Source organism: Astatotilapia calliptera, chromosome 23 (assembly GCF_900246225.1).
Source record: "Astatotilapia calliptera chromosome 23, fAstCal1.2, whole genome shotgun sequence".
NCBI lineage: Eukaryota > Metazoa > Chordata > Actinopteri > Cichliformes > Cichlidae > Astatotilapia > Astatotilapia calliptera.
In genome coordinates this window covers 12023679-12051537 of record NC_039323.1, presented here as the reverse complement: position 1 = coordinate 12051537, position 27859 = coordinate 12023679, and the positions used below count along the sequence as shown (strand labels likewise).

The 27859-nt window shown below is 40.9% G+C and overlaps 1 protein-coding gene across 2 annotated transcripts in view; it reads right to left on the bottom strand.

Moving 5' to 3' along the window:
- cyfip1 (cytoplasmic FMR1 interacting protein 1) overlaps positions 1–20098 on the bottom strand; it is a 40726-nt gene extending 20628 nt beyond the window's left edge. The window contains exons 1-11 of one of the 2 annotated variants that reach the window (XM_026157660.1): positions 19615–20098; positions 5635–5752; positions 5130–5219; positions 4717–4794; positions 3075–3176; positions 2811–2992; positions 1911–2007; positions 1649–1777; positions 1469–1573; positions 1074–1165; positions 74–191 (exon numbers count right to left, since the gene is read on the bottom strand). In XM_026157660.1, coding sequence (XP_026013445.1) covers positions 74–191; positions 1074–1165; positions 1469–1573; positions 1649–1777; positions 1911–2007; positions 2811–2992; positions 3075–3176; positions 4717–4794; positions 5130–5219; positions 5635–5751 — 1110 coding nt within the window. In that variant the 5' untranslated portion in view covers position 5752; positions 19615–20098. Of the gene's footprint in view, positions 1–73; positions 192–1073; positions 1166–1468; positions 1574–1648; positions 1778–1910; positions 2008–2810; positions 2993–3074; positions 3177–4716; positions 4795–5129; positions 5220–5634; positions 5756–19614 lie in introns of both variants that reach the window. The other variant, XM_026157659.1, reaches the window with a different exon arrangement.
- Between the last annotated feature and the right edge of the window lie 7761 nt (positions 20099–27859).

Here is a 27859-nt window from a genome sequence, read left to right as displayed (position 1 = left end):
CAATAAACCTGCACCGCATTCAATCCAATACCTCGCCGATGATCTTTAACATCCGAGGGAAAGCCACACTAACCTCACTGTTGCTGTAGCGAGCGAGCTCGGAGATGAAGCGCATGTGATCGTCTCGGATCTGAAGCATCTGCTCACAGATGTTGTACTGAGGGCTGCTGGATATGGACGTGCAAGTCCACCTAAAACATAAGAAAGAGGAGAGAATCAGAGCAAGGAATTATGGGATAAATGAGTGATGATAAAGAAAAGCATCCATAGGAGAAAAACAGCTTTAGGTGCCAGCTGCTAAGATTACGCATAAAAACAAATGAAACCCGATAGAGAGGTGGTGCATGGATCGAGTAAAAATGTCATTTTGCTGCAGCATGTTTGTTTTAAAGGAGAGCGTGAGACCACACGCCTGCCAAAGTTTGCCAAAGTTCAACTCGATCACAAAGATGAAATGCTACAACGCACCGACACCACGTCAACCCTTCACACTGACTTATGAAAAAGTCACATAGTAAAAACTGTGTCCGTGCTGTCTGCAGCTGCCTGCTCCTACAACAAAGCACATTCCCCGCCTGGGGGGGACGACAACATTCAGCTGAAGCAAAATCATCAGTCCAACAACTGCTGAGAGATTTCACTGAGACTACAAGACAAGAAATCAAACTGTGGCTCACATATTTTAGACAAACTGACATCATCGTCCCTACAAATATAGCGGACCAGGTGCCCAGACCGCATTTTTATCCCTTGTCCCATTTATCGGGACAATGTCCGACATTTTGAATAACTCTAGTAGAAAAAGTGGACACGAGCTTCAATAAAAGTCTGCAGCTCACAGTTTAAAGGGAGAAATCTGTTCTGAGCAGCATTAAACTGCTACACTTTATTCAAATTAGATCCCATCATGCCGACGGTCACAGCTGGTTGGAGAAAGAACTGCGATGAACGAAAAGCAAATTTCGTTTTTGACTGTTCACGTTTGGAGCGGGAGAAAAGAAAAAGAAAAATCATAGTTTTAACAGTCTGTCAGCTCCTAAAATTTCAGCCACGCAGCTGTCTTCTGCTCTCACCTGGACTTGTTCTCTTCAAAGTGAGCGCTGGTCTTGATGTACCGGGACAACTCAATCTGCATGTCTCCAAACAGCGGCACCACCTGGAGTTGCTGCGAACACCAAGAACACACGAACCATTTAAAACCGTGGACAGCAACCATGATGACAACCACAAGGTGGAAACTAGCATTTTAAACACCGATTTGACGATCGATAAAGCTAGCATTACCATTAGCTTTTTACATGTGGGATTTTATTCCATGGTTTGAAGTTTTGGTATTTATTTCCTAAATACATCAAACAGCCGTAAAAAGAAATCTTATATAACGTATCACTCATCATCGGTTTTTTGTTTTTCCAGTCAAGAACAGATGTGTTTGTGTTTTTTGTTCATGTCACACGTCCCGCCGTACCTTGAAAAACTTGTCGATCTTGCTCAGGTTTATTCTCTTCTTGGCATCCAGTTTGTAGATGTTGCTGCTGTTTCCATCCATGAGGTACAAGCCGAAGCCCATCACCTGGAGAAGAGGAGAGCTGTGGTTATCCTGTGCACAGCGCTCTGGTTTAAAACGAGCCTCCGCAGCGTCACTTACTTTGAGCAGCATGTGTTTCTCGCTGGGAGTGAGGTACAGCTTGTTGTCGTAGTAATCGGCACACAGGTTCACGATATCCGCCAGCAGCTCTTCATATCCGTGGATCACCTCCAGCTGCTGCTGCAACGACTGGCAGAGGGTACACAAGAGTTTAATATTAAAGAAATATTTACTTGTCAAATCCTGTGTGCCAAAGAATATGGAGAAATGAGATTTGACGTTATGAATGCTGCAAAGAGTGTTTTACACTCTTTAGACCAACCTGGGTGATTTTGTTGTGATTAGCCAGAAACATGGACAAATTCTGAGACTCCTGAATGGACGAAGGCTCCGACATCTTTCGGAGAAACTGAGCGGCTCTGAGCAGAGGAGAGAAACGGTGCATTCGTTTTAAAGACCAAACACAGCCTCTCTATACCAGAGAGAGACGTGAACACATACGTGAGCTGCGCTTGAAATTCCCAGAGATCAACTTATGTATTTTACATCGAGAAGAAACACTGACGGGAGTGCTACCCCTGAAGTCAAGCTCACTGAGATTCAAACGTGACGGAGACTTTTACTAGATGCACCTATGGTATCAAATCGAGACATTATATGACGCGTCACTTTGTTCTGGCATTATTGCATTCACAAATGTGACCGCCCGCCCAGTATGGAGACAATAATACCCATCAGCCTTTTAACGCTGAGTGTTAAAAAGGTCATCCTGAGAACTCCCTGATGTTAGGCAGGCAAAACTGGACTGATTCATTTTCCTCAAACGTCCTAAAATGTGGCTAAAAAGCTGAGCAAGTTAAAAGGGAGAAGAAAAAAAAAATGAACATGAACTTTTATCGTGTTTACTATGAACACTTTGACATCATACTGAAGCTCTGAATGTCTGACCGCATGTGGGAAGCTCTTTTACCGATTTCTGTTCAGACACTTTGCATCTGTAAACCTGCAGACACGCAGACAAATAAGTCAAAGCAGAAGCAAGGAGGGTCGAATGAGCCTCTGCTCTTTATCATACTCCATATGATTAATTCCATATATTCCAACACCGAGATCAGGAAGGGGATAGTAAATGGTTTCCAGGTTGCTGACTGATGCTGCCATCTAGTGTCTGTGGGGCTAACCGGCCTCGTGAGTGCAGGAGAGCGTGTGTTTTATGGAGTACCGTTTGTACGCCGAGTGGTCGTTTTTGACGCTGCACTTCATGTTCTTCAGCTCATCCAGCACGGCAAACATGTTGATAAACTTCCCGAGGGTCAGCAGGTACGCCTCGGAGACAAAGTCCTTCCTGCGCTCGGTGTGACACAGACGGCGGACCTCGCCGCAGAAACGATCGATGGCTGTGCGCTGCGGGAAAATAAAGCAGCTTTAGAGGATTTAGAGACGGCCGGTCATCATCAGTATCTGCTGATCAAAGAATTGATGATACCTGGAAGTACATGAAGTTCATCAGTTTGGTGACTTCAGGCTCCAGCACCTCGACAGTCTTCTCATAGATCTCCACTCTGTTGGGCTGCTCGTTGCATTTCACCTGAGAAGAAAGAAACAAACGCAAAGAGCAGTGTTCATCTTATGAACCAAAGAAAAACATGACCTTTTTCTGACTGGGTCCTAGTTACAGCAGATTCAGTAAGTCGAATGCTCTCTGGAAGCTGAGACTTCTCTTAAAGAATCAGCAGAGACAGAACAGTCTGACCCTCCTCCACCTCATCTACTCTACTAAAGTTAACTCTTTTTGCCTCAGTCAGCCCTCTGTTGCATCGTCAGCGTTAGCACCGCAGTGTCACAAACCAACATCCCAGCTTTAGGTGACCATCAGATGTGCACAATGCAGTTTAATCAAAAGGCTCGACTATGAAATTGGTTGTTTTTTTAAAAAAAAAAAAATGTTTTACTGTTCACGTTTTCATCATCCAATCAGTTTAATGTTCATCAAATAAAAAGAAATTTCAGCAGAAATCAACACAAAAATAAAAACAATATCATTACATCACATCTATGATCAACCTGAGATCCACTACAAGACACCAAAGACAGGAATTAAACAAATAATGATTCCGTTTTTGTTTTTAGTTCAAATGATCTGGAAAAAACCTAAAGTCCCAGTTAGCATCAAAATTAATAATAAGCATGAATTAGGCTGCTGGGGGATTCCCATGATGCATTGAGTTTTTCTTTTTCAGTCACTATGTATTAACAGACCTCTCTGCACTGAATCATACATGTTATCAATCTCTGGCTCTCTTCTACAGCATGTCTTTTATCCTGTCTTCCTTCTGGCCGCCCCTCCCTGAGCCTGGTTCAGCTGGAGGTTTCTTCCTGTTAAAAGGGAGTTTTTCCTTCCCACTGTCGCCAAAGTGCTAAAAGGGGGTCATATGATTGTTGGGTTTTTCTCTGTATGTATTATTGTAGGGTCTACCTTACAATATAAAGCGCCTTGAGGCGAGCGTTGTTGTGATTTGGCACTGTATAAATAAAATTGAATTGAATTAGTTCATTGGCAAATGTGACAAACTGATATCTCAGCTTTAAGCTGCATCATCACTTATTCCTCTGCTTATTGTTAAATATTTTCTCTTTTTTGTTTGTTTTTTGAAATTGTGAAAAATAATAAAAGTGTGACGATGAAACAAACAGAACAGATAAAGGAAGCAATTCAACAAACAACACCCAATAAAGTTCCTGTTATACTGATAATAAGGTATATAGTACATTAACTATTAAAATACATACATTTAAACTGGAACATACAAAGGTAAGAGGAAAAAATGAAAAAAATATGGCATTAATAAAAAGGACAAATTAACCCAAAAGCAAATTAGAACTAAAATATCAAACTTTTTACTCTTTTGTTTTTGATATCTACAATTATTTTGTACCTCTGTTGATGAATTTACCAGTGTGCATATATTAATTAGATCATTCACTTATTCATTCACTTTTTTCAGCACTCCTCCTTGTAGAGAAAAACAAAAATAAATACACTTAAGATGTCTGATGTCATTTTCTCTCTACACACTGACTCACTGCCCTGAGAACAACCAAAGCAGTAACGCGCTCTGTGGTATTACCTGTGGTATTGCACGTGAGCAGCTCCTCCAGGTGTAGAGCATGACAGCGTATTCCTGCCCCTCCTCCAGCATGTCGTTCTACATGAAAAAAACCAGTCACATCAGCGATTAAAGAAACGATCTACAATGATTCACAACAAAGCATGCATGCATTGAAACCCGCCCTGCCTGCACGCAGAGACCCCGAACCATCATCCCTCGCTAATGGGACACAAAGCATCGTCTGTCCCCGGGTCATTTCCTTCTGGGTTTGGATCCTGTTTGTGTTTGCCTGCCAGACAAACACCAAATGGTGGGAACCTTCCCAGGCCCCGTTTCCAGCAGGCCTTTGACCCAATTCTGACAGATTTATTTTTCCCAGTAAGTCAGAAGACAAAAGCGAGCAATCTGAAATCAGAGCGAGTGTACTGTACCATGCTGGAGTGGATGGTGGCCTGCTCGATGTACGTGGCGATCCCGGTGACGAACGCGTTCCTGTCCTCAAAGTTGGTGTTGAAGTTGGGCTGTGATGGAAAGACGGAAAATGAAAGGTAAGCATCGTATCACAGCGCTCACACGGATAAAGAACATCTGTATACTGAAACCAAATCACTTTCGATTTCTTCTCCTCTGAACTTCATGTTGAACACTTCACAGCTGGCCACAATAAGCCATCATTAGCTTAGATAATTATATCTAACGGGGCGATTTCATCGTATTTCTGGAATCTGTGGAGCTTGCTGATACACCTTGCTGGTTCTCACAGCGGTTAAATGTACTTCACTGAGGAATCAGTGGGTTAAATGTGTCCATAAGGTATGCTCATACACTGCACATGTTTGCACTTACATGTGGGTGTATGTTTATGTTTGTAGTGACCCAGCATCATTCCTATTATTTATGTTAAGAAGTGTGCTTCAAGGTTTCCTGAGTACTGACCTGGTACATGACGGAGGAGGGGAGGGGCTCGATGCATGGCTGCTGGTCGGGGAGCGGCAGCTCCTCCAGCAGGTCCACGTTGGAGAGAGCATCCTCTAAGGTCACTGCAGTCGTCATGCTGCTGAAAAGCACAAGAAAAGAAACAAATTTACACTTTGGACATAATTAGTAAACTTAAACTGCTGCTCATTATAACATCTGTGATGATTTCAGCTGAATCAGGTCAGAATATTTTCTACCTTCGAAGAACTCCATGTGGTTCAGCCCAGTGATGTCGTATTTTAATATTTTTCTCACTTTAAAAGAAGTTCAGTTTGATTTATTCCAGGCTTAGTTTTCCCGTTATTATAATGTGGGGCAAAAGATACGATCAGAGCTGTTATTAACATTAAATGTCCCATAGGCTTCAACGCTCAACCAAGTGCAACATTAGAACAACCAAAGTAAACCCTCAGAGTAAAGAACATCTTAATCTTATACCGTTTTATGTTTTTTAACAGCCAACACTTTAGCTACACAGGAAATAAGTCAAACGTGCCATTGCCTGTTACAGTAAATACTTCTACTGTTTTATGCTGGTTGCACATATTGACACCCTCTGTAGCTCATCACACTGTTACCAACCTGCATGCAGCTGCAATGACAATAGCACTAAAACAAAAAGTAACACTGAGGCTGACGTGACTCATGACGTGACCCCCCCACCCCCAACAACAGCATCCAATACACACTCAACACAAGGCTCCAGCCTGTCTCTCTCAACCACCCAGCTTAGGAGGGAACTGAGGAGGTTTAATGGCAAGAAGGCAGCGGGCCCAGATGGCATCAGCTCGAGGGTCGTCAGGTCCTGCGCGGACCAACTGTGTGGGGTGATGGAGCACCTCTTCAACCTGAGCCTGAGGTTGGGAAGAGTCCCACAGCTCTGGAAAACCTCCTGTGTTGTACCAGTGCCAAAGACTTCACGCCCCAAGGACCTCAACAGCTACAGGCCGGTGGCTCTGACATCCCACCTGATGAAGACCCTGGAGCGGTTGGTCCTGGCTCAGCTTCGGCGCCTAACAAGCTCATCACTGGACCCACTTCAGTTTGCCTACCAGCTTGGCATTGGCGCGGATGATGCCGTCATTCACCTCCTACATCGTTCCCTCGCTCACCTGGAGACCGCTGGAAGCACTGTGAGAATCATGTTCTTTGATTTCTCCAGTGCCTTCAACACTATTCTTCCCTCGGTTCTGAAGGACAAGCTGGAGAACTCTGGAGTGGACCATCACCTCACTACCTGGATTTTGGACTACCTCACCGACCGACCACAGTATGTGAGGACTCAGGGCTGTGTGTCGGACAGGGTCGTCTGCAGTACGGGGGCCCCACAGGGAACGGTTCTGGCTCCGTTCCTCTTCACCATCTACACTGCAGACTTCTCCCACAATTCCACCCAGTGCTTCCTGCAGAAGTTCTCTGATGACTCTGCAATAGTCGGCCTCATCACTGATGGGGACGACAAGGAGTACAGAGGACTGACTCAAGACTTTGTGGACTGGTGCCAGCTGAACTACCTCCAGATCAACGCCAGTAAAACCAAGGAGCTGGTGGTAGACTTCCGCAGGCACAAGCATTCTCCACTGCAACCACTGAACATCCAGGGTATGGACATTGAGGCTGTGGACAGCTACAGGTACCTTGGTGTTCATCTGAACAACAGACTGGACTGGACTCATAACTCAGACGCCCTCTACAGGAAAGGGCAGAGCAGGCTGTACCTGCTGCGGAGACTCAGGTCGTTTGGAGTGGAGGGCCCACTCCTGAAGAAATTCTATGACTCTGTGGTGGCTTCTGCTATCTTTTATGGTGTGGTCTGCTGAACAGGGTGATCCGAAGGGCCAGCTCTGTTCTAGGATGCCCTCTGGACCCAGTGGAGGTGGTGAGTGACAGGAGAATGGCGGCTAAGCTGTCATCCCTGTTGGACAACGTCTCCCACCCCATGCAGCAGACTGTGACAGCACTGAGCAGCTCCTTCAGTGGGAGACTGCGGCACCCACGGTGTGGGACGGAGAGATTTCGCAGGTCTTTCCTCCCCACTGCTGTCAGACTCCACAACAAAGACTTTAACTGAACAAACACACACATCCACACATGTGCAATAACACTAAGTGCAATAATCTTTTCTGGCATCGTTGTATTTTTACTCAGTTGTATATAGCATTCGTATTCTATTTTTATCTTATTGTATATTTTTATTCTATTTTATTCTACTGTATATAGTATATTATTTTATTCTATTCTGTACAGCTGTGTACTGTATTTATTCTTATTGTATTCTAATTTTTGCGTCATAACTTTTGCACTGTCCACTTCCTGCTGTGACAAAACAAATTTCCCACGTGTGGGACTAATAAAGGTTATCTTATCTTATCTTATCAGTTTCTCAAGTCACACAAACTGTTAATAAAGTGCAACGTGACATGAGTTATTGTTTCGTAATTTAATTTACCCTGAGAGAAACATGAACAGGCACCGAGCGTAATGTCAGATGTTTGGCTGCAGATTACAAACGTTAGTCTTGCACTGGTGCAGGTAGAAACATCATCCACCAGGTCACTGGTGGCCCATGTAGGGTTCGAGGTGGAGTTTGGATTCAGTCCGTTAAGAGCTAAAAGCTGTGAGACTTTAAGTCTGGATTTTGTTTTACCCTCATGCTAAAATAGGCAAATGTTCAAACTCTAAACCAAGACAGATGTTGAGAGGCCAGAGGTAAACTAACCTACTAACCCACAGTGCATTCTCTAAAGTAGCTCCGCTAACACGGCTTAAACTAAGACAGCAGAGATTTTATTTGCAGGAGGCAGCTCAGGTGCCAGGTATTAACCTGTCGGCCGGTCTGTCAGCCTGCAGGCAGCAGAATAAGGGAGGGGTGGGGGGGTTGCTAAAGTCATACTGAGGACCTCAAACACAGTGAAACAATGCAGCGGCAGACAGAGAAGCTTCACACCATGTTTAGATTCCCCTTTATGCAACAGCCTCAGACTGTCCGGACACTTCCTGTCCAAAGCCTCAGCCAACGAGGTCACTGCTGAATCATAACCTCAGCACCGCTGAAAACAACAATCTCACTGGGCTACTGGGCTATTACGTTCAACTTCAGTCACTGTCTCGGCTACAATGACAAACGTGTCTAATGTGAAAACGAAATAATGGAGATGAAAGTCAGACTGTTTTACCACATTCAGTTTTACAATGATTCTCTCGTTCGGCCTTTCAGCGCAACATTTCCTTTTTCCTCTCCACAAAAGTCCATCGTCATTCTGTCCAGTTTATGCAGTTGAATCATAGTTCAAAGTTTAAGTAAATAAGATTAAATAGCGACGAGTTTCTCCTTTTTTAAAGTTTAATGAATCTACTATTAGTACTGACCAAAATTCATTTCTTTGGCGATGAGCAGCCCCCCCAATCTGACAGCAGCTTTTTTATTTACCTGCTAATCTTGGCACAATTTTCCTGCCTCAGTTCCATTCAATTTTATTTATACAGTGCCAAATAATAACAACAGTTGCCTTAAGGCGCTTTATGTTGTAAGCTAGAACCTACAATAACACAATCATATGACCCCCTATGAGCAAGCACTTTGGCGAAAGTGGGAAAGAAAAACTCCCTTTTAACAGGAAGAAACCTCCTCACCCATCTGACCACAGGACTGTGTTTCATGAGCGCAATAGTGTGCCACATGTCCCAGTTATTTTTTTAAATACATCATCAATGACTGCACTGGCTGCTCATTTCTTTAAAGATATTTTTTTATTGTTTGACCGTTTGCTTTCTGACAAACTCTGGTTCGTCAGAGCCCGTTTCCTTTTTAAAACTTTTACAGACGTATTTAGTGTCTAATTTAGTGCTTTCTGAGAAATGTTTTTGATTTTTTATACTTTGAGCTTATTTCTGTGTTGTTCCCAAAACCTTCAAGTGTATAATTATATTTCATTTATTCTGCTGATGCCTCTCGAGTTTTGCGTGTCACTTTAATCGATTCTATAATTTGAATTCATTCTATAATTTATTTTTGAAAGATTTTAGGCTTATTTTAATTCTATTATTGTGTATTTAGTGTTTTTGTGATGCATCCTGATGCTGCATGTGGTCAACAGATTTAGTTTAAAAGTGGACAGATGAGCTGTATTAGGAGTAGAGCTGGGCGATAGAACGATAACGATATGTATCGCGATATAACTTTTACTCGATAGAGAAATTAAGCTATCGCGATAGACCTCGTCGCTCTTGTCCTCTTAAAAAAAAAAAAAAAAAAAAAAAAAAAAAAAGATCAGCCAATCCAAATTAAGTAGCGCAGAGCCGAACCAATCACAGCCGCAGCGTCACGTCGCGTGACTTGTTACGTACAGCACAAGTGCCAAGCCGCACGTGTGTTTGTTTGGGAAGCAGCCAGCGGGTAATGGAGCCAGCGCGTAATGGAGGAAATGAGTGCGCCGACTAGAAAAATCAACCGAGCGTGACCGAAGAGAAAACAGATGATGGTTCCAACGCCGGAGAGATTGTCGAACGGAAGAGCCATAGAAGTTCCGTAGTGTGAAGGTATTTCGGCTATTTCAAGTCTGACAAAAAACAGAGTAGCGTGCACTGTAAATTGTGCCGAAAGCAAGTCTGGAAATACAATAAACTGGTGCATGCGTCACACTGTGCGCCATGTTATTGTTTCGGTGAAATGAATTTCTACAATACTGTTAATTCTACTCTCTGCAGTGTTTAAATGCTTACATATACACACAGTTACTGTCCCTCCACACATACGACTCGGTTCTGCTTCTATGCCCCAGCTTTGTTTACTTTTTCCCACCGAGGCTTCTAGACTTCTGATTGGCCAACATTTCTGCACGGTTAGGAATCTAGCGCCACCTGCTGCTTTGGCATGTTCATAGCAGCGTTTTCCTTCATTTCTGCCTTTATGTGTGGACGGGATTATTTTTTAAAACGAAAACGGAAAATCTCAGTTTTCAAAAATACCCGTGTACGTGTGGACGTAGCCTCAGTCTCTGACTGGAAGCGCTAATTCGTCATTCGGCTTTTGTCAGACTAAAGTAACTGTTAAAACTGTTTGAAAAGCTCAGCTATACAACAAGGAGAGATTGAGAATTTCCTTTTAGTTCTCAGTTTATGTGATATTGACAAAAGTTAGTCAGTTTTGTCTGTTCTTCTGTAAAACAAACTAAGATTTATTTTTAGAATTAATATTTTGTTTCTAAGTGGAATTGACAATTTAGTCTGTTTCGTTTGTTCTATTTTGAAACTTAAACGCTTTAGCGGCTGCCTTTTGTGTAGTTTGCAATATTTGCCTTTATTTATCTGAAAAAGTCTCATGTTCCTTAAGTACATCTACCCTGTTGAACTTATTATGGGAAATAAATATTTAAATAAAAACAAGCTGCTGATTATTTCACATTTTACTTGTGAGCAACGGCACATTTAAATCTTACAAATATAGTTATTTGGCTTATATCGTGATAGATATCGTTATCGCCTGAAATGAAAAAAACATATTGTGATATGAAAAAAATCTCATATTGCCCAGCTCTAATTAGGAGGTGTTTGGTATGCTCTGCTTTGCTTTGCATTCTCACTGCTGCTGACTGTCTAACGTCACTGATACCCAACAATCAAAAGACCTTTTGCAATCAGAACTGACAGCGAGTCCAACAATTCACACCAACTGACCACCAAAACAAAAGCTCAGCGGTCACAGCGTGTGCGGGATCACCGAAGGGGTCACCGAGCTGCTGATCAGCAGATGGAAACATACAGTGGGGAAAAAAAATACGCAACTAAATAGATTTTTAAAAGTCTGCATCAGCATAAAAATCAGCCGATTCTTTGTGTACGGCAACTTGACTGCGTTTCTTTGTGCCATCCAAAAGTTTACTTTCATTCGATGAATACTTTCCAGGTTACACGCCTCAGAGCATCTGCACATGAAACTTTCAGGGCTGAAAAACTAATTTAAGCTCCATTAGAAACTGCAGCCAAATTAATTTTAAACCCACTCCAAGAGTCACAATCTAAACACTAAATCTGGTTTTAGTTCCGCATGTTTTTCCCCTCTAACCACCTCAGAGTATGATGGGATGTGTTATCACCATCATCATCATCATCATCTCAAAAGGTAAACCTTCAAGCCCAACATCACAAATGTTCCATATTTTATTGATTTTAGATGTAATGACACCCCCACCCAAAACAAATCATTTAAAATTAAAGGCTGAAAGTATCATCAGGATTTATGAAATGACTGTTTGGGTGGTGATTTGGGAAATAACTGTCAGCTGGGGTGGTTCGTCTAAATCTGTAAACTGTTCTGGTGAGCTGGAGCCACGGCCCCACCCGTATGACTCATGGGATATTTGGTGGTTGATGCTAAGAAAAGAACATTTAATCATGGCTTCAGTGTTGTCATCCAACACCGAAGAACAATAGAAGCTCATTAATCTTAATACAGTCAGATACACAAAATTATAAAACAACTGTGTCAGAGTTATCATCTCCTTTGGTGTCATTTATTGAATTTGATGTTTGAAGTCTAAAGAAACAAGACATATTCACAATTTATTCAATTAAAAGGCCTCAGCAGCATATGGAAGAACCATAACAACCGTGCACCTCTTCCTCATGCTGATCACTAACTTGGTCACCATACCAATAAACGACACCAAACACGTGTCGGTAGCAGAATGATGTTGTTTAGCATTGGCACAGCCCACTTAACTCTGCTGCTCAACCCACAAATGAATTTTCAAACAACATATATTCTTAGTTTTTGTGATAAGCTTATATTCATCATCAAATGCATACCAAAGACCTGGATGGTGGAACACAAGCTAAGGCATGCACTCCATAGTGATATCTATAGAACATGTGCAGCTGCTCTTCTGATGCACATACACAAATAGTTGCTTGGCACTGTTTAGACTTCCTCACATTAATGAGACTGCATAAAAAGTTTCACAACAAAACAAAACAAAACAAAAAAAAGTGTCTCTTTGAAAACATTTCACCTCCACTTTTTAAAAAATGTTTAACTATACAATAGCTTTGCATAATTCACAGATCTCTCTCTCCCCCCCCCCAAAAAAATCCTCTTTTATCTCAGTGGAGCCTCAGTGAGTGAAACAAACCGTTTGAGCTCCCCTTCCTTCCCAGAACTGGACTGCCGCTAGTCTGGTTTTGGTGAGTTTGGAATCCCCGTCTTTAAACTAGCTTTATTGTGACTGGATGCCTCTGACAAATAATTTGAGTAGCAGGAAAGTGGAACTTCTGATCCTTAGATTACCACATTAAACATATCAGCTCTCTCTGACATCACAGAGATCCAAAAAGTAGAGCAAAATGTGATAAATTGGGTGCTCAGAGCAGTCAGGGATTACTGTCCAAACACTGAGCTCATCATTAGAAACTTCTGCCATGGGAAGAGGAAGAGGCAGACAGTTACAGTCTAGATGGTGACACGTTGTCTTTTCTTAAGAAATCTGAGACGACAAAATGACTGAGGTTTGTGACATTATTGCAGTTTTTATTAAAAAATAACTGCTTTCAACATAGAACAAAATATCTGTAAGGCTGACTTTTGCAATAGCCAGCAGTCAGAGTTTGAATTCATATTGACTGACAGCATTGATTTTCATTGATTGCACTGCAATCTCACAGTCATTTTTTTAATATCAGAGCCAACCAACGCAAAAATGCAGTCCTGTTACTTTAGCTACACTGAGGTGGAGCACAAGAAATACATTTCTATGCAACTTGTGCTCTTATTAAATGTTTTCTTGACCTGGGAGTAAAAATAGATTTGGCTCGTTGAAAAATAGTTTTACAAAAAAACAGAAGGAAGTCAGCTGGGAATAAATGCAAAGAGCTGATGATTTATAAATTAGCCAAACAAAGATGAACTGCCAACAGTTAAGTAAGCACCATTACAGACTACAGATCAGTCATCAAAAACTGGCAAAACAGGGAAGTATAAACCACAGAGAGAGCATGTGATGCGTGGTCGACTTCAGTACGGGGGAAGAACTCCTAATTTACCCTCATGTCCACTAAAATCGAAAGTAACCAATAAAAAAGGAGATGCAAATTTCAACAAAGATCTTTTTTTTTTTTAACTGAAAAACTGCTGCAGAGGGAAAAAAGATGTAAGCACAAAGAACAACTGCTGCTGAGTCTGCTGATCAGCTTTAACTCAGGAGGGAAACCATGTCCTGTATGTAAGAAAAAAGGAACCTTGACTTCAGTGCACAGTTCCTGTTAACATGTCTAGAGTTATGTCCTCATACAAGCGTTATTTTAGCCTGTTAGTTTGTGAGCTGTTGCACACACTCCTGAAGCTGCACACCATGTGTCTGCAGGCGTAACAGCGCAATAAGAAGATTAAAACCACCATCAAGCTTGTGGCCGAGGTGCGCTAGACAGACGCAAACGCAAGCTAAACATCAGCCGAGCAATTATCATAAACGAGAAAAGAATCAAGAAAGAAACAAGAGGTACAATCTGGCAAAGTGCTGATCCCAAAGAAAACTGCCTGTATGTTTGAAGGGCAAAGAGCAACTGTAGGTGGGCTGTGCATGAAATTATAAAAAATTCACCGGACTTCCTACAGCGTCACCGCAGTTTTTTCAACTCTCTAACCTCCGAGGTCACAAAGAGGGGATATCCCTAATACGATCATCTCCCTCCCACTCACCAGCTCTTTAAACCTTCTGCTTGTGAGAGGCAGCCAATCAGAATAAAGTTATCTTGGGGGAGGGGGGGCTAACGGCTCATTTTACACAGAGACTGAGATTAATGCTAAATTATCAGATAAAGGAGGATTATTTTGAGCTGTGAATCAACCAAAGCCACTCTAGGAGATGCCAACATAAAAATTTAGAGGTGGAATTAGAAGAAAAGAAAAGTGGAAGTATGTGTTTTTCCTGTAAAATGACCTTTTAATGTTATTTTCTGCAAACAGCAGCTGTGCAGCCTTCTTTTTTAAAAGAAGGAAGCATCAGTTTCTCTGACTGTATGCTTGGCACTGCTGGAGTGTAATTGTCACACGTCACATAAAAAGATAAAAACACTTTAAACAAAGAGCAGCGGATCACACTCTCAGAGGATTTTCACATCAGCACGCAGGGAGGAAGCCACATACGCTTCATATTCCTCTCAAGTGAAAAAACAAACAGATGTAAATCTAAACCCTGCACAACATCAGGCTCACATGTGTTTCCAAACATGGCAACCAGGCAACAACACAGCTGCGTCGACTAACGCCATTCGCTGGGTGCATGAAACAGTACCAGCCTGAAGGAAGTCAGAGATGTTTTTCATGACAGAGGTGTGAAAACAGTTTTGCACTTTCTTATTTGCAGGTGACAACACAAAGCTTTTGGTTATCAGTGCAGAATCAATCTGGCAGTCGAATTAGCTGATCCATCCGTCCAAGCAGCAGGGGCGGATCTACTGTGGGGCCAGCAGATAATCGCTTGCCACCCAAAGTGCCACCCTCATTTTGCACATGACAGTGTTGTTTATTACAATAAGCTAACATTAACCCTTTGAGCCTAGCTACAATTAACAATGAATATAAATGATAAAACTAAATATATTGCATACTGCCCCCCTTAAAAATGGGAAACAGCTTTGTTTCTTGTTGTCAGTAGCAACCGATCGTGCAGATTTCTGATATTTTGTGTAAACGTAAGCATGTAACAATGTAATTATTTCTAATAAAAGATGGTGAAACTTAAGTTAGACTTGTGTTTCTAACTGGTCCACCTCATGTTGTGTAGCTTTCTGGATTTTATACTTACTGGGCTACATAGTAACCTAAAAATTTGCATTTTTTAATGTAACTGACGTGTTTAATTATTGGGGCTAAAGCCAATATAAAAGTTACAGGCTAGGTTTATATGAAACACATGTATATGTGTATTTTAACCACATATTAAAGAATCTAACATTTTCATATGTGTAACAAAAAAAAAAGGGCTTTGATTTTGCCACCCCATCTGATTTCCATACCACCCTCAGAAAATTTCTCCAGATCCGCCCCTGAAAATCATCTTTGAAATATCCTCGCTGCACGACACCTACAACATCATCCCGACCCAAACACGGCGATCCTCGTGTCTGTGCAGGCTGGATCGTGTTTGTCTTCTGTATTTTATTTTCTGATTTCCTGATAACCTGCTTTTTGTTTGACTTACAGAACTTTGCAAAAATCGCGAGTTAATCTTGATTCTTGAGTAGTGTCGTTATGATAAATTATTATGACTAAGGAAAATACTTGTTACCATTTCTATACCACAGGGTAAAAACATTAAAAGATAAATAAATTAGAAGGCCTTTCTAACCCTAACCCCCTGGCCAAATGGTACAATAATCGTCATTTTTGGGTACAAAGGTAATCGACTACAGCAATCTGTAAAACACAGTGGTGATAGCGATGTTACAGAAAAGTCCCATCACATTATGATCCACGACGGAGCATCTGGAAAGTATCTAATTTGCAACGGCTTCATCAATTATCCCAAACACACTACCCTATGCAGCGAAAGCATACCTGGATAGAAAAAACACAGGGGAACACTATCAGTCATGAATGGGCCTTCCCAGAGCTCAGACCTCAACATCACTGAAGCAGTGTGGGATCATCCTGACAGATAACAGAACAAAAGGCAGAAACATCCAAAGAAGAGCTTTGAATGTCCTTCAAGAAGCCTGGAGAACTATTCCTGAAGATCCTCACAGAGAGCTGCTCAGAGACTTAAGACTCTGCTGAAGGATAAAGACGCTCAAACCAAAACTTGACTTCCAAGCTCATTAGAATTACACAAACTACGTTTTTACCTTATATATTGTATTTACATCTATGGTTTTCACACATTTCACTGCCCCCATTTCCAGTTTTACCAGAATGAAGGTCAAGCCTCAAACTGCAAACCCTACTTACTTGTTTACTTTTACTAGCAAAAGATGGAGAGATTTTTTTCATAAAGGTGATTCTGTCTTAAGAGGGCCAACAGATTCACATCTGCAGAAGTTAACAGATATAAAACACAGAAGCCTCTCAGCCGCTTCCTGCTATGTTACAGTGTGAACAGTTTGCTATAATCTATTACCTGAGGTTTATTATTTAAAGGCTTACAGGATCACAAAAATAAAATAAAATGGCAGCTTCTACCAAAACAACATTAGATGTAGTCTAACTCACACTATCTTGCCTCATCACCAGCCCTCCCTCCCTCCCGCTTGCCTTCCTTCCTTCCTTCCGCCACATCTTCCAGCACACACTGATAAGTAAAGCACTTCATAAAAAGAGTAATAACAAAGCTGTGACAAACAGGGCAGTTCTTTCTCCTTACAAATCCTAACAGCACCCCCCAATGTTTTAATATTCCCAGTAAAGCCCTTTCAATGGCTTTAGAAAGGTGCTCTGTTATATGAAGTTCATCCCACAATACACACATATCCAGTCATCCACCCATTCACACACACATTCACACACTGGTGATAGCAAGCTACATTGTAGCCACAGCCACCCTGGGGCGCACTGACAGAGGCGAGGCTGCCAGACTCTGGCAGAGACACAGACCTCTGACCACCACCAGTAGGCAACGGGTGAAGTGTCTTGCCCAAGGACACAACGACCGAGACTGTCCAAGCCGGGGCTCGAACCGGCAACCTTCCGATTACAAGGCGAACTCCCAACTCTTGAGCCACGATCGCCCCCACGATCTGGCTCTCTTGCACAGCATGTCTTTTATCCTGTCTTCCTTCTCTCACCTCAACCGGTCGCAGCAGATGGCCGCCCCTCCCCAAGTCTGGTTCTACCGAAGGTTTCTTCCTTTTAAAAGGGAGTTTTTCCTTCCCACTGTCGCCAAAGTGCTTGCTCATATGGCGTCATTTGATCGTTGGGTTTTTTTCTGTGTTTTATTATAGGGTCTACCTTACAATATAATAAGTGCCTTGAGGCAACTGTTGTTGTGATTTGGCGCTGTATAAGTGAAATTGAATTGAAATAGATCTGAAAATTACTGTACGATTATATGAACTTTCTATAGAAAGTATTTAAATATAGATATAATTTCTATATAATAACCGATGTCCTGTAACCGATGCCCTGTTAGAATGCCAGGGTTTTGTGATGTAAAACAATGACAACAAGATACATCACTTCAGGACCTTTTCCACCATTAATGTGACCTTTAACCTGTACAATTCAACTAAAAAAAAAAAAAAAAAAAAAAAAAAAAACCACACAAAACAAAACACACACATAAGGAAAAAAAAAAAAAAAAGAGTGAGAAACTTCAATAATAACCTAACGGCATAAATACGAGGATCCTTAAACAGGAACTGTGTTGGGCAACTGATTTTATTGCAGAATTCAGCGCATTTTCTTCAGGTCCCTCCACAGAAGAGCATGACACTGCCTCCCCCGTGCTTCACCATAGGTATGCTGTTCTGTGGTCATGTGCAGTGTTGCTTTTGAACCAAACAAACCATCTGGAATCATATTTTCATCAGTTTTTAGTTGTTGGTGAAGTCACTGTTGTGTCATGTTTTTTTCAGGTATTGATGACCATCTGAGAGCAGCAAAAAATTGATTTTAAATCAGAGTCAATGTCCTCTGACTATTTGGCATTAATCTGAATGTGCTTGGTTAATTATCCCCACCCATATCCACATTTATAGGTGGGTGCACACACTTATGCAAACATATTATTTTAGTTTTTCTACTTTTATCTCCACCCCCAAAAAAGGTTTCAGTTTGTTTTTCTGTTGAATTGTGTAGGTTAATGATCACATGTAGGGTTCTGAAGTGATTCATCTGGTGTCATCCTCTATGATGCGGTTTTTATATCTACTTTATCTCAGGCATGGTGCAAACGAGCGCTTTGTTTTTGCTTATTGGTTGCTTCTTTTGAATAAAATAGAAGCTCAAACAGGAAGGAGGGCCTGACACTGCAGAGTATTAAAATATGTAATATAGTTTATAGCTTAGAATGATTTTTTAGCAAGTATTTATATTTTATGCTGTCTTATAGAAATAAATATCAAGTTAAAAAAATAATTTTGTTTATTTTGTTGTCTGATAAAAAATTCAACAAAATTAGAAATTTGAGTAAAGTTGAACTCACTGTCTCTGCAGAATGTAAACTGTACATCAACTGTAGATCAAACTCCAGCATCAGTTTGAGCAACCGAGACATCATTTCTCTTTCAACACATGAACACAGCAGTGAGTGTCAGCACAGTTGGGGGGTATATTCTGGAACTTTCAACTTTAGTCTCCAAACGCCGAATAAACCAAAATACCTAACTAAAACGCGTTCAAAGGATGACTGAGTTGATTTACTGGACCGTGAATGCAGCATCAGGACACAGGGGAATACAGATAGTTCTTGAACACACCTCTCCTGACTGTAATTCCCAAAGGAAAAAACAGAAGAAGAAAAAGTCGAGAAAAACCCCAAATGTTAAGCCTCACGTTTTAAACTCGGCGGTTTTTAGTTTGAAAGTGAAAAACTTTGACCGTTTTAAATCTCTGACCCCGGCTCTCACTCCCGGTGCCTCTCTCTGAAGTCCAGGTGTTACTTTTATCAAGTAAAATTAACTCGTCGGTAATGAAACGCGATGACAGTGTGTGATTAAAGCGGTTCTTTGGTGTGAGGCTGTCCTGCCTCCAACAGGACTCTGCGGTAAAAATGGCTCTTCGTGCCGTGGCCTGAGATTAGTCACAGCTCGGGCCTCGAGCAGGAAAACGGCTCTGCGACAAGCTGTTCACCTCCTTAGAGCTGATTATCTTTAGATCCGAGCCTGTTTTTACCGCATGGAGCCCCAACAAGGAGGAAACTGCCGAACCGAAGCGGCACAACTTTTTCTTTTTCCAGCCGTGGGCGAGTTAGCTGGAAACCAACTCTGCGATCAATCGTTTCTACTCACCCGGAGTTGTTGGTTTGCAGGGAAAACTTGTGCCTTTATAACCCGACTACAGCGCCATAAAGCTGGGAAGTTATCCCTCTCGCGACCCTGGAAGTCCCGACTTTGGACGGCTTTAATCCAAGAATCGCGTCCTGCCCTCGGTCCGTGTTATTATCATGGGCGGGGGACAGAAGCAGAGCTGGGAGTTCCTGTCCCTGAAACAGGGAAACTCAACAGGAAACTGAAAGAGCTGCCGTGCTGGACTCCTCCGCTAGGGCCGAAACTCCGAGGATAAAAGGTGCAGTCGGAGGAATGTGCCGTAGAAGTCTGTCAAAGTATGGAGGGCGGTTAGTGCCACAAGACACAGCCAACAAGAATCTGCTCGAAGTATGGTGGGTGGTTAGTACCCCAAGGCGGAGTCGATATCAATCTGTCAAAAGTAGATGGAAAAAGTGTTTGTGTAAATGGGCGAATAATACACGTTGAATAAAATGCTTTGAGTGCTCAGGCAGAGTAGAAAAGCGCAGCATAAGGACTTTTTCCGTTTATGGAGAGTAGTTATTACCACAAGATACAAACAAGAAGAACCTGCCCAAAGTACGGAGAACAGTTAGTTCCAACAGAACGAAGCCCGTGGAATGCTGTAAGAGCCTGCTCCATGTATGGGGGTTAGTTGGTGCCACAAAATAAAGCCAACAAGAACCTTCCCCAGTAGGAAGTTTTTGTGACTTTTTACGGAATCAAACTCAAAGTAATGTAAGTACTTCCAAGCTTTAGCTCTTCTGGACTCCATTTTATTATTATTCTGCAAATGGACACAATTGAAGTAGAATAAAATAAAATAAGCATAGGAGTTTGGCTGTGTATAGAGAGCGACTAGTGCCAAAAAATTATCACATTGTGGTAATATACCAAAAGAGCCTTGTGAAGAATGGAAACCAATTAAAAAGGTGGAGCTTCAGAAATAAACTAGAATGCTCTGAACTCTTTAATGAACTTACCAAGAAGGTGAAGACTGACAGAGTGAGCCAATCCTGAGCATGACTTTCTTCAAAGCAGAAGGAGATCATGCTCCCGCTTTCTCACCCAAAGGAGGGAGCATGTTGATAAATTTGGCAGTGGTCATGTGAAACTAAAGTTTGACTGGCTCACGAACAGAATCACTAAATGTAACACAAGATCTAAATGCCTTCCAATAAAATATAATGTTCTCTCTCTCTCTCTAGGATTATATATCTGTAAAGGATTTCTGGATATCAGCCACTTCCTCTGCCTGCCGGTGGTACATACCGTGCATGGGCCTGTCCTTCCATGATGGTCCCTTAGGCTGTGCAAGGATGCCCCTGAGACAATCTAGCACATAACAGAAGGGTGCAAGATGCTAGCAGGCAGAGCATAGATTGAATGCCATAATTAAGTTGCCCTGGAAGTCCTTAGGTCAAATGGGACACCCCCCTAGCGTGGTGGAGAGTGACCGAGCTAAGATCCTGTGGGACTTCAAGTTAAAGACAGACAACCTGGTGATGGCTAACTAACATGACTAGCAGAGGAAGAGGACCATAGTGATAGATGTAGCTATACTGAGCGACAGCAATATCATGAAGAAGGAACACAAAAACCTGGAGAAGTACCAAGGGCTGAGAGAAGAACTCGAGAAGATGTAGAGGGTGAAGGTAACAGTGGTCCCTGTGATAATCGGAGTATTCGATGCAGTGATCCCCAAGCTAGGCAAGTGGCTCCAGCAGATCCCAGGAACAACATCAAATATCTCTGTCCAGAAGAGCGCAGTCCTAGGAACGGCTAAGCAACTGGGCAAGCTACCCTCAAGCTCCCAGGAGGACCTGAACTTGAAGGATAAAGACCGCCCAGAGGGGAATTTATTTTTAATATGTGTGTGTGTGTGTCTCTGCTGGATATTGCCTCTAGCCAGTATCAATAAAGACTGTTGGCAAATAATTTCATCAAACATTCATCTTACATAATTACTTTTTCTAAGGTTCAATTCCTAGTTAACTGTGTGGCCCTAATATTTACAGTTACTCACACAGTACAGTTGTGTGTTTTGAGCTAAGAGTGGACTTTTTGCCAAGTGTGAGGGACCAAGCAGCCAAGACATAGAGGACAGGAAAAAATGTCTTCAAAATGGGTTTTCTTCATTTTAAACCTCAAAAAAAGTTCAAAAGACAAAATTCAAAAATATAATTAGCGGGCCCATAAAAGAGGTCAACTAAATATAACTCTACAAAAAGTAATGTTCAGAAACTTAAAACAAAGTGGACACAACTTAACTCATAAACTGACCTAATTACAAAGACACAAGAGGGTAGCTTTTATAGTGGTTTGGCCAAACAATTTACACACAATAGGGGGGAAACAAAAACAAACACTAATACTAACTATGCACAGAATAACGTGAGTAAACCTAAAACACCCCTGTTCCTGATAAGCACGTGGTTGGTCCTGCTGAGCAGGCATTTTGTTCTGGGATTCCTCAGCCACGCCTTTTGCCCAAACAGGAAACAGCCACTGCCCAAAACCAGGTAACTCAAAGAAAGAGAAACATAATTAATATAACAGAAAACATTTTTAGAAAAACCACACAATGCTATTATGCTCATAATATCAGTGTTAGGTTTAAATAAAATGATTAATGAACTATATTAATGAAGAAAACTGTAAACCAAACTAATAAGTGAACAAATGGACTTGTTTTACCCATGTGTGGCTGATGCCATCACACCAGGTGAAGTGGTCTAATTTGCCAGATCTGTTTATTCACTTTTAAAATAATAATAATAATAATAATAATAGGGCAGCACGGTGGTTAGCACTGTTGCTGCACAGCAAGAAGGTCCTGAGTTCAATTCCAAAAATCAGGCCGGGGTCTTTCTGTGTGGAGTTTGCATGTTCTCCCCGTGTTTGCGTGGGTTCCCTCCGGGTACTCCGGTTTCCTCCCACCGTCCAAAGACATGCAGCTTGTGGGGATAGGTTAATTGGAAAAATCCAAATTGCCGTTAGGTGTGAATGTGCGAGTGAACGTGAGCGCCATTGTTTGTCTGTCCCTGTGTGTTGGCCCTGCGACAGACTGGCGACCTGTCCAGGGTGTGCCCCGCCTCTCGCCCTATGACAGTTGGGATAGGCTCCAGCGCCCCCCGCGACCCTGAAAAGGAGAAGCGGAAGCGAATGGATGGATGGATAATAATAATAATAATAATTTGTCCAGTGAAATGACGTTGTTAGTGTGAATGAGATGAAAAATAGGCAAATCTATTAATCATTTGCACCGATTTTATACATCCAGCGTCTAAAGGTCTTTATTTAATAAACTAAATGCCCTCTCTTGTTGGAAATAATAGATTATTGAATTTGATATTGCCATGTCTCAACAGTGACATCTGCTGGCTACAGGAGCTAGTACTTCCATTGTTATTTTCTTCCTTATGTTTTCTTTAAATTTAATACCTCAGCTAATTAATTACCAGGATACATGTCGACATAAGAATTCCAATGTTCTTTTAAAAATGACAGAAGATTTATTTTAAAATGATAGTAAGGTTTGGTTAAAAATCTTTCCAGTTTTTTTTTTCACTTGTGTGTCAGAAAACTCTTCTCGGGCATCACATTATACACTAAAAATATATGAATTACAGTACACAATTATAAGTTATTGCAATTAAAATGACAGAAATTCATACCCACATACACCATGGACTTTTCTTGTCAGTTTTCTCATTATGCCCCTCAGTAATATGATGCAACACAAGACACAGTTTGGAGTTTAATGTAGATGTGACCAGAGATGGGCAGTAACGTGTTACTTGTAACGCGTTACTGTAATCTGATTACTTTTTTCAAGTAACGAGTAAAGTAAGGGATTACTATTGCAAAAACGGTAATTAGATTACCGTTACTTTCCCATAGGAACGCTGCGTTACTGCGTTACTAAAACCGTGATTTTTTGCGAGAATGTCTCACGACAGTGACATAAGCGAGTGCGCCATTAGTGACAACAGCTGTGTGCAGCTCAACAATGGATCACATATCGATTGTGGGAGAGAGTATGAGCGTGCAGTGTTAAAGCGTGGAAGTACTGACCTTACTTTGAGTTTGATTCCATAAAAAGTGACAAAAACATTAGCGTCCGTTGTGCGTGGGAAGAAAACTTCTTTTTACAGCGAAAAAAACCCCTAAACTTCCGAGCAAGCACCGAGTGCGCCATGACGTAATGGGAAATTCACAGAGAAACTCACGGATTCTTCAACTGACCGCGGCACACCTGCACCAGGGTAAACCTCCGCCTACCGCAGTCCTGCTTTACAGGTAAAAATAGAGCAACAGGACCGCTGAGTCTTTGACTTTATTTATTTTCTGCTGTGTTTTACTTGCATCTATTTGAAAGAGTGAGTGTAAACACAAAAAATATTTTATTTTATGTGCTGGAATGTGCAGAAAATAGGTTTAAATGTTAAACTAATTTATTCAACTCAGAGAATGTTGCATATAATTAAATGTTTTGCTTGATGCATAAAGTTAAAAGATTAAAACTGATAAAACAAGTTTTAAAAAGGGACCTTTCCATTTGATTACATTTTGTATGATGGATTATGCAGAAAAAGTAGAATTGGGCTGAAAGATCTATCACTTTATCACCTCTTCAGGTTGTAAATCGTGTTTTTAAAAAGTAACTAAGTAACTAAGTAATTAATTAGTTTTGAAAATAAGTAATCAGTAAAGTAACAGGATTACTTTTTTGGGGAAGTAATCAGTAACTAATTACTGATTACTTTTCTCAAGTAACTTGACCAACACTGGATGTGACAGGTCTGTCATTTCTTCACATGTTAAAAATACTTGCTCATCTGTTTTTTTCTTAGACTTTCAAATGAAGGTTGTAATGAAGCTTGATAAGATAACTGAAAACCAAGAAGAAATCTTCCAGAAACATTCCCAGCAGAAAATATTGATGAACCGTGTTCATCACTTAAACAGCTCTAAGCTGGAGGATGTATCAAAGAGAAGAATGGTGGATTACATTATTGGGCTCAAATAATCAAATCGTTAGCTTCATAGCATAATTGCCTAAGTCATTTGACTAAGTCAAATGACTTAGGCACTTATGCTATGAAGCTAACGAAATATGTATTGTTTTCCTTGCATTTTCCTTGTGTATCATTTATATTTCATTTCATTTCATTTCATTTTTATTTATTTCACACTTGGTACTACAAATCAAACAAAACAACCACATCTTCTGTCAACAAAACACAACAACCATGTGTGAAAAGGAGCAGGAAGAAGAAAATATTCTTATTAAACCCTGCCCCCTATCTACCATCGAACTTATATCACCGGTGGGCACCAAAAATCAGGAACAATATGACGGACACACTAAATTATCCTTTAAATGTTTTTTTAGTTTCTGTTTTTGAGTTGCATTATTTTTTTTCTTTTCATTATTAAAACCACTATAAATTTGTCTTTATATGAAAAAATATAATATCATAATAAAAAATTATAATATATAAATGTTTTTAGTAAGATTTACTTTTTCTCATTTTCCTTTTCCCAGTGAGAACACCACAGTATTATATTATTATATATTATACAAAATATTCCAATAGCACCATCTACTGTTCAACAAAGTTTTTGTTTCTTTCAATTTTCTTCACGCTTGATGGACAAAGTATGATCATCACAGCATTTTGAGATAATGCTCATGGTAATATATGAGGTACAGAGTCTTACTAAGCTGAAGTTTAAGTTATTCCATATTAATCTACGATAGATTAAGAGACAGGATAAGAACTGCTTGAAGCAAAGAAAGGAATATGTCAGGTAACATTTTAATGTTTTAATTTAAAATGTGATCTAACTTCATAAAAATGGCATAAATTAAATTATATTTCCTCCTCACTGGGTGCTTCTGGTGGTCCTCTGATGTGTGACAAATCAGCAGTTTGGTGTTTTTTCCTTTAACAACTATGACATGAATGACTATCCAAATGTCCCAAACATCTACACAGATATATATATATCGATCTTCCTTTTTTAGATCAAAAACATTCTCGGGAAAAAGAAATTAGTTTTAACCTCCTAGGACCTGGCGTCCACATACGTGGCCATCACATTTTTGGTTGTCTAGACCAAAAATACTAAATTTTGCTCTACAAGGGCCTGATATCCACTTACGAGGACATTATACTGCCTCTGTTTTATCAAAATTTAAAACGAATGTCCTCATATGTGGCTCTCACTTTTCTTAGAAACAAAAATCAGGTAAAAAAAAAAAATCTGGTGATTCTTTGTTTTTACATTCATCAGGTCCTAATCAGCTCAAATGTCAGAGAAAGAGGAATTAAAAATCCATGCCATGAAAGAGTTCGGGTCTTAGGAGGTTAGCCAAACTTAATAAATGGTCACCATTAGGGGGCAGTGTTTGACAAGCTGTTTTAGCATAGTTGCCTCTGTAGTGCTTGGGCTGAGATCAGGGTGGTGCAGTGGTTAGAACAGTTTCCTCACTGAATGAAGGTTCGGGATTCAAACTTCCTGGTTGGCTGGGGATTCTGTGCAGTTTGTGTTTTCTCCAACAATTCAAAGATATGCTTGTGGTCGTAATGAAATGATGTCGATTGACACAATTAGTGTGATATTAATAAGTGATTATAAATGGGGTTTTAAAAGTGAAAGGTTTTCAGTCTCTCTGTGTTAGCCCTACAACACACTGGAAACCTTTGCCGGGTGAACCTCTCTCCCCTCCCACCCCAGCTCTTGCTTCTATTTTCCAACCCACAGCACTTACAGTAAGTGAGATAACTGCAATACTTCACTTTTCAATTAGAGTATCACTTACTGACATATTTCACAGAGGTTGCGTGAAATGTCAAACTGAGTCAAGATGTTCTTTTACACTGTCATCTGTCAGGAATGATTAAATTATGTCACGCCTGAAGCTCGAAGCTGTGGTTTCTTTTATCTGATTTTCAGAGATTTGTGCAACTTCTGTGCCGCATCACATAAATGTAAATGCTTTCCAGGCAACAGAATTACAAGAATTACATTTACTGTACAAATACCCACAATACCCTTGGTGTATTGTTGAGAAAGGTGTTGTAGAAAGAGAAGAGAAGATAGAGAGAAGAGAAGTCTCCCTGGTTTACCTCTCATTACATTTGAGAGAGGGTAAAAAGGCTCAACATCCAATCATTTATGTGCTAAAACAGAGTCTCTTTGTGTGCTTTTGCTAATCATCTTTATTCTTAATTAAAGATAAAATAAAAGTTTGATCAATATGTTAAATGGAATGTGAAGAGATGTGAGGGACCAAGCAGCCAAAGCAAAGAGGACACAAGCAAAAATATCTTCAAAAAGGGTTTTCTTTATTTTAACCCTCAAAAAGTCCAAAATTAACAAAATTCAAAACCATACTTAGCAGGCCCATAAAACAGGTCAACTAAATATAACTCTACAAAAAGTAATTTCCAAAACTTAAACAACAAAGTGAGACACAACTTAACTCACAAACTGACCTAATTAAAAAGACACATGAGGGTAGCTTTTATAATGATTTGGCCAAACCATTTGAACACAATAGGGGGGAAAACAAAAACACACACTAATATTAACTAAGCACAGAATAACCCAACTAAACCTAAAACACCCCTGCTCCTGGTAAGCCCATGGTTGGTCCTGCTGAGCAGGCATTTTGTCCCCAGAGTCCTCAGCCACGCCTTTTGCCCAGACAGGAAACAGCCACCGCCCAAACCCAGGTAACTCAAAGAAAGAGAAACATAATTAATATAACAAAACATTTTAGAAAAACCACACAATGTTACTATGTGCGCGCCTCATAATATCAGTGTTAGGTTTAACCAAATGATTAATGAAGAAAACTGCAAAGCAAACTAATAAAGTGAAAAATGGACTAATTTACCCCTGTGTGGCTGATGCCATCACACACCCCCCCTCTTCAGGACTCTCGCTGGTACAGCGAGAGAGGAAGTCGGCGGTAACGTTGTTCTTCCCAGGAATGTGCTTGATGACAAACCGGAAAGGTTGCAGAGCAAGGTACCATCTTGTGATCCTTCCGTTCTTATCCTTCATCTTTTCAATCCACTGAAGTGCACTGTGATCCGTCTCCAGGGTGAATTCTCTTCCAAGAAGGTAGTACCTGAAGGAATCAAGGGCCCACTTGATTGCAAGGGCCTCCTTTTCCACTGTTGAATATCGAACCTCTCTCGGGAACAGCTTTCGGCTGATATAAGCAACA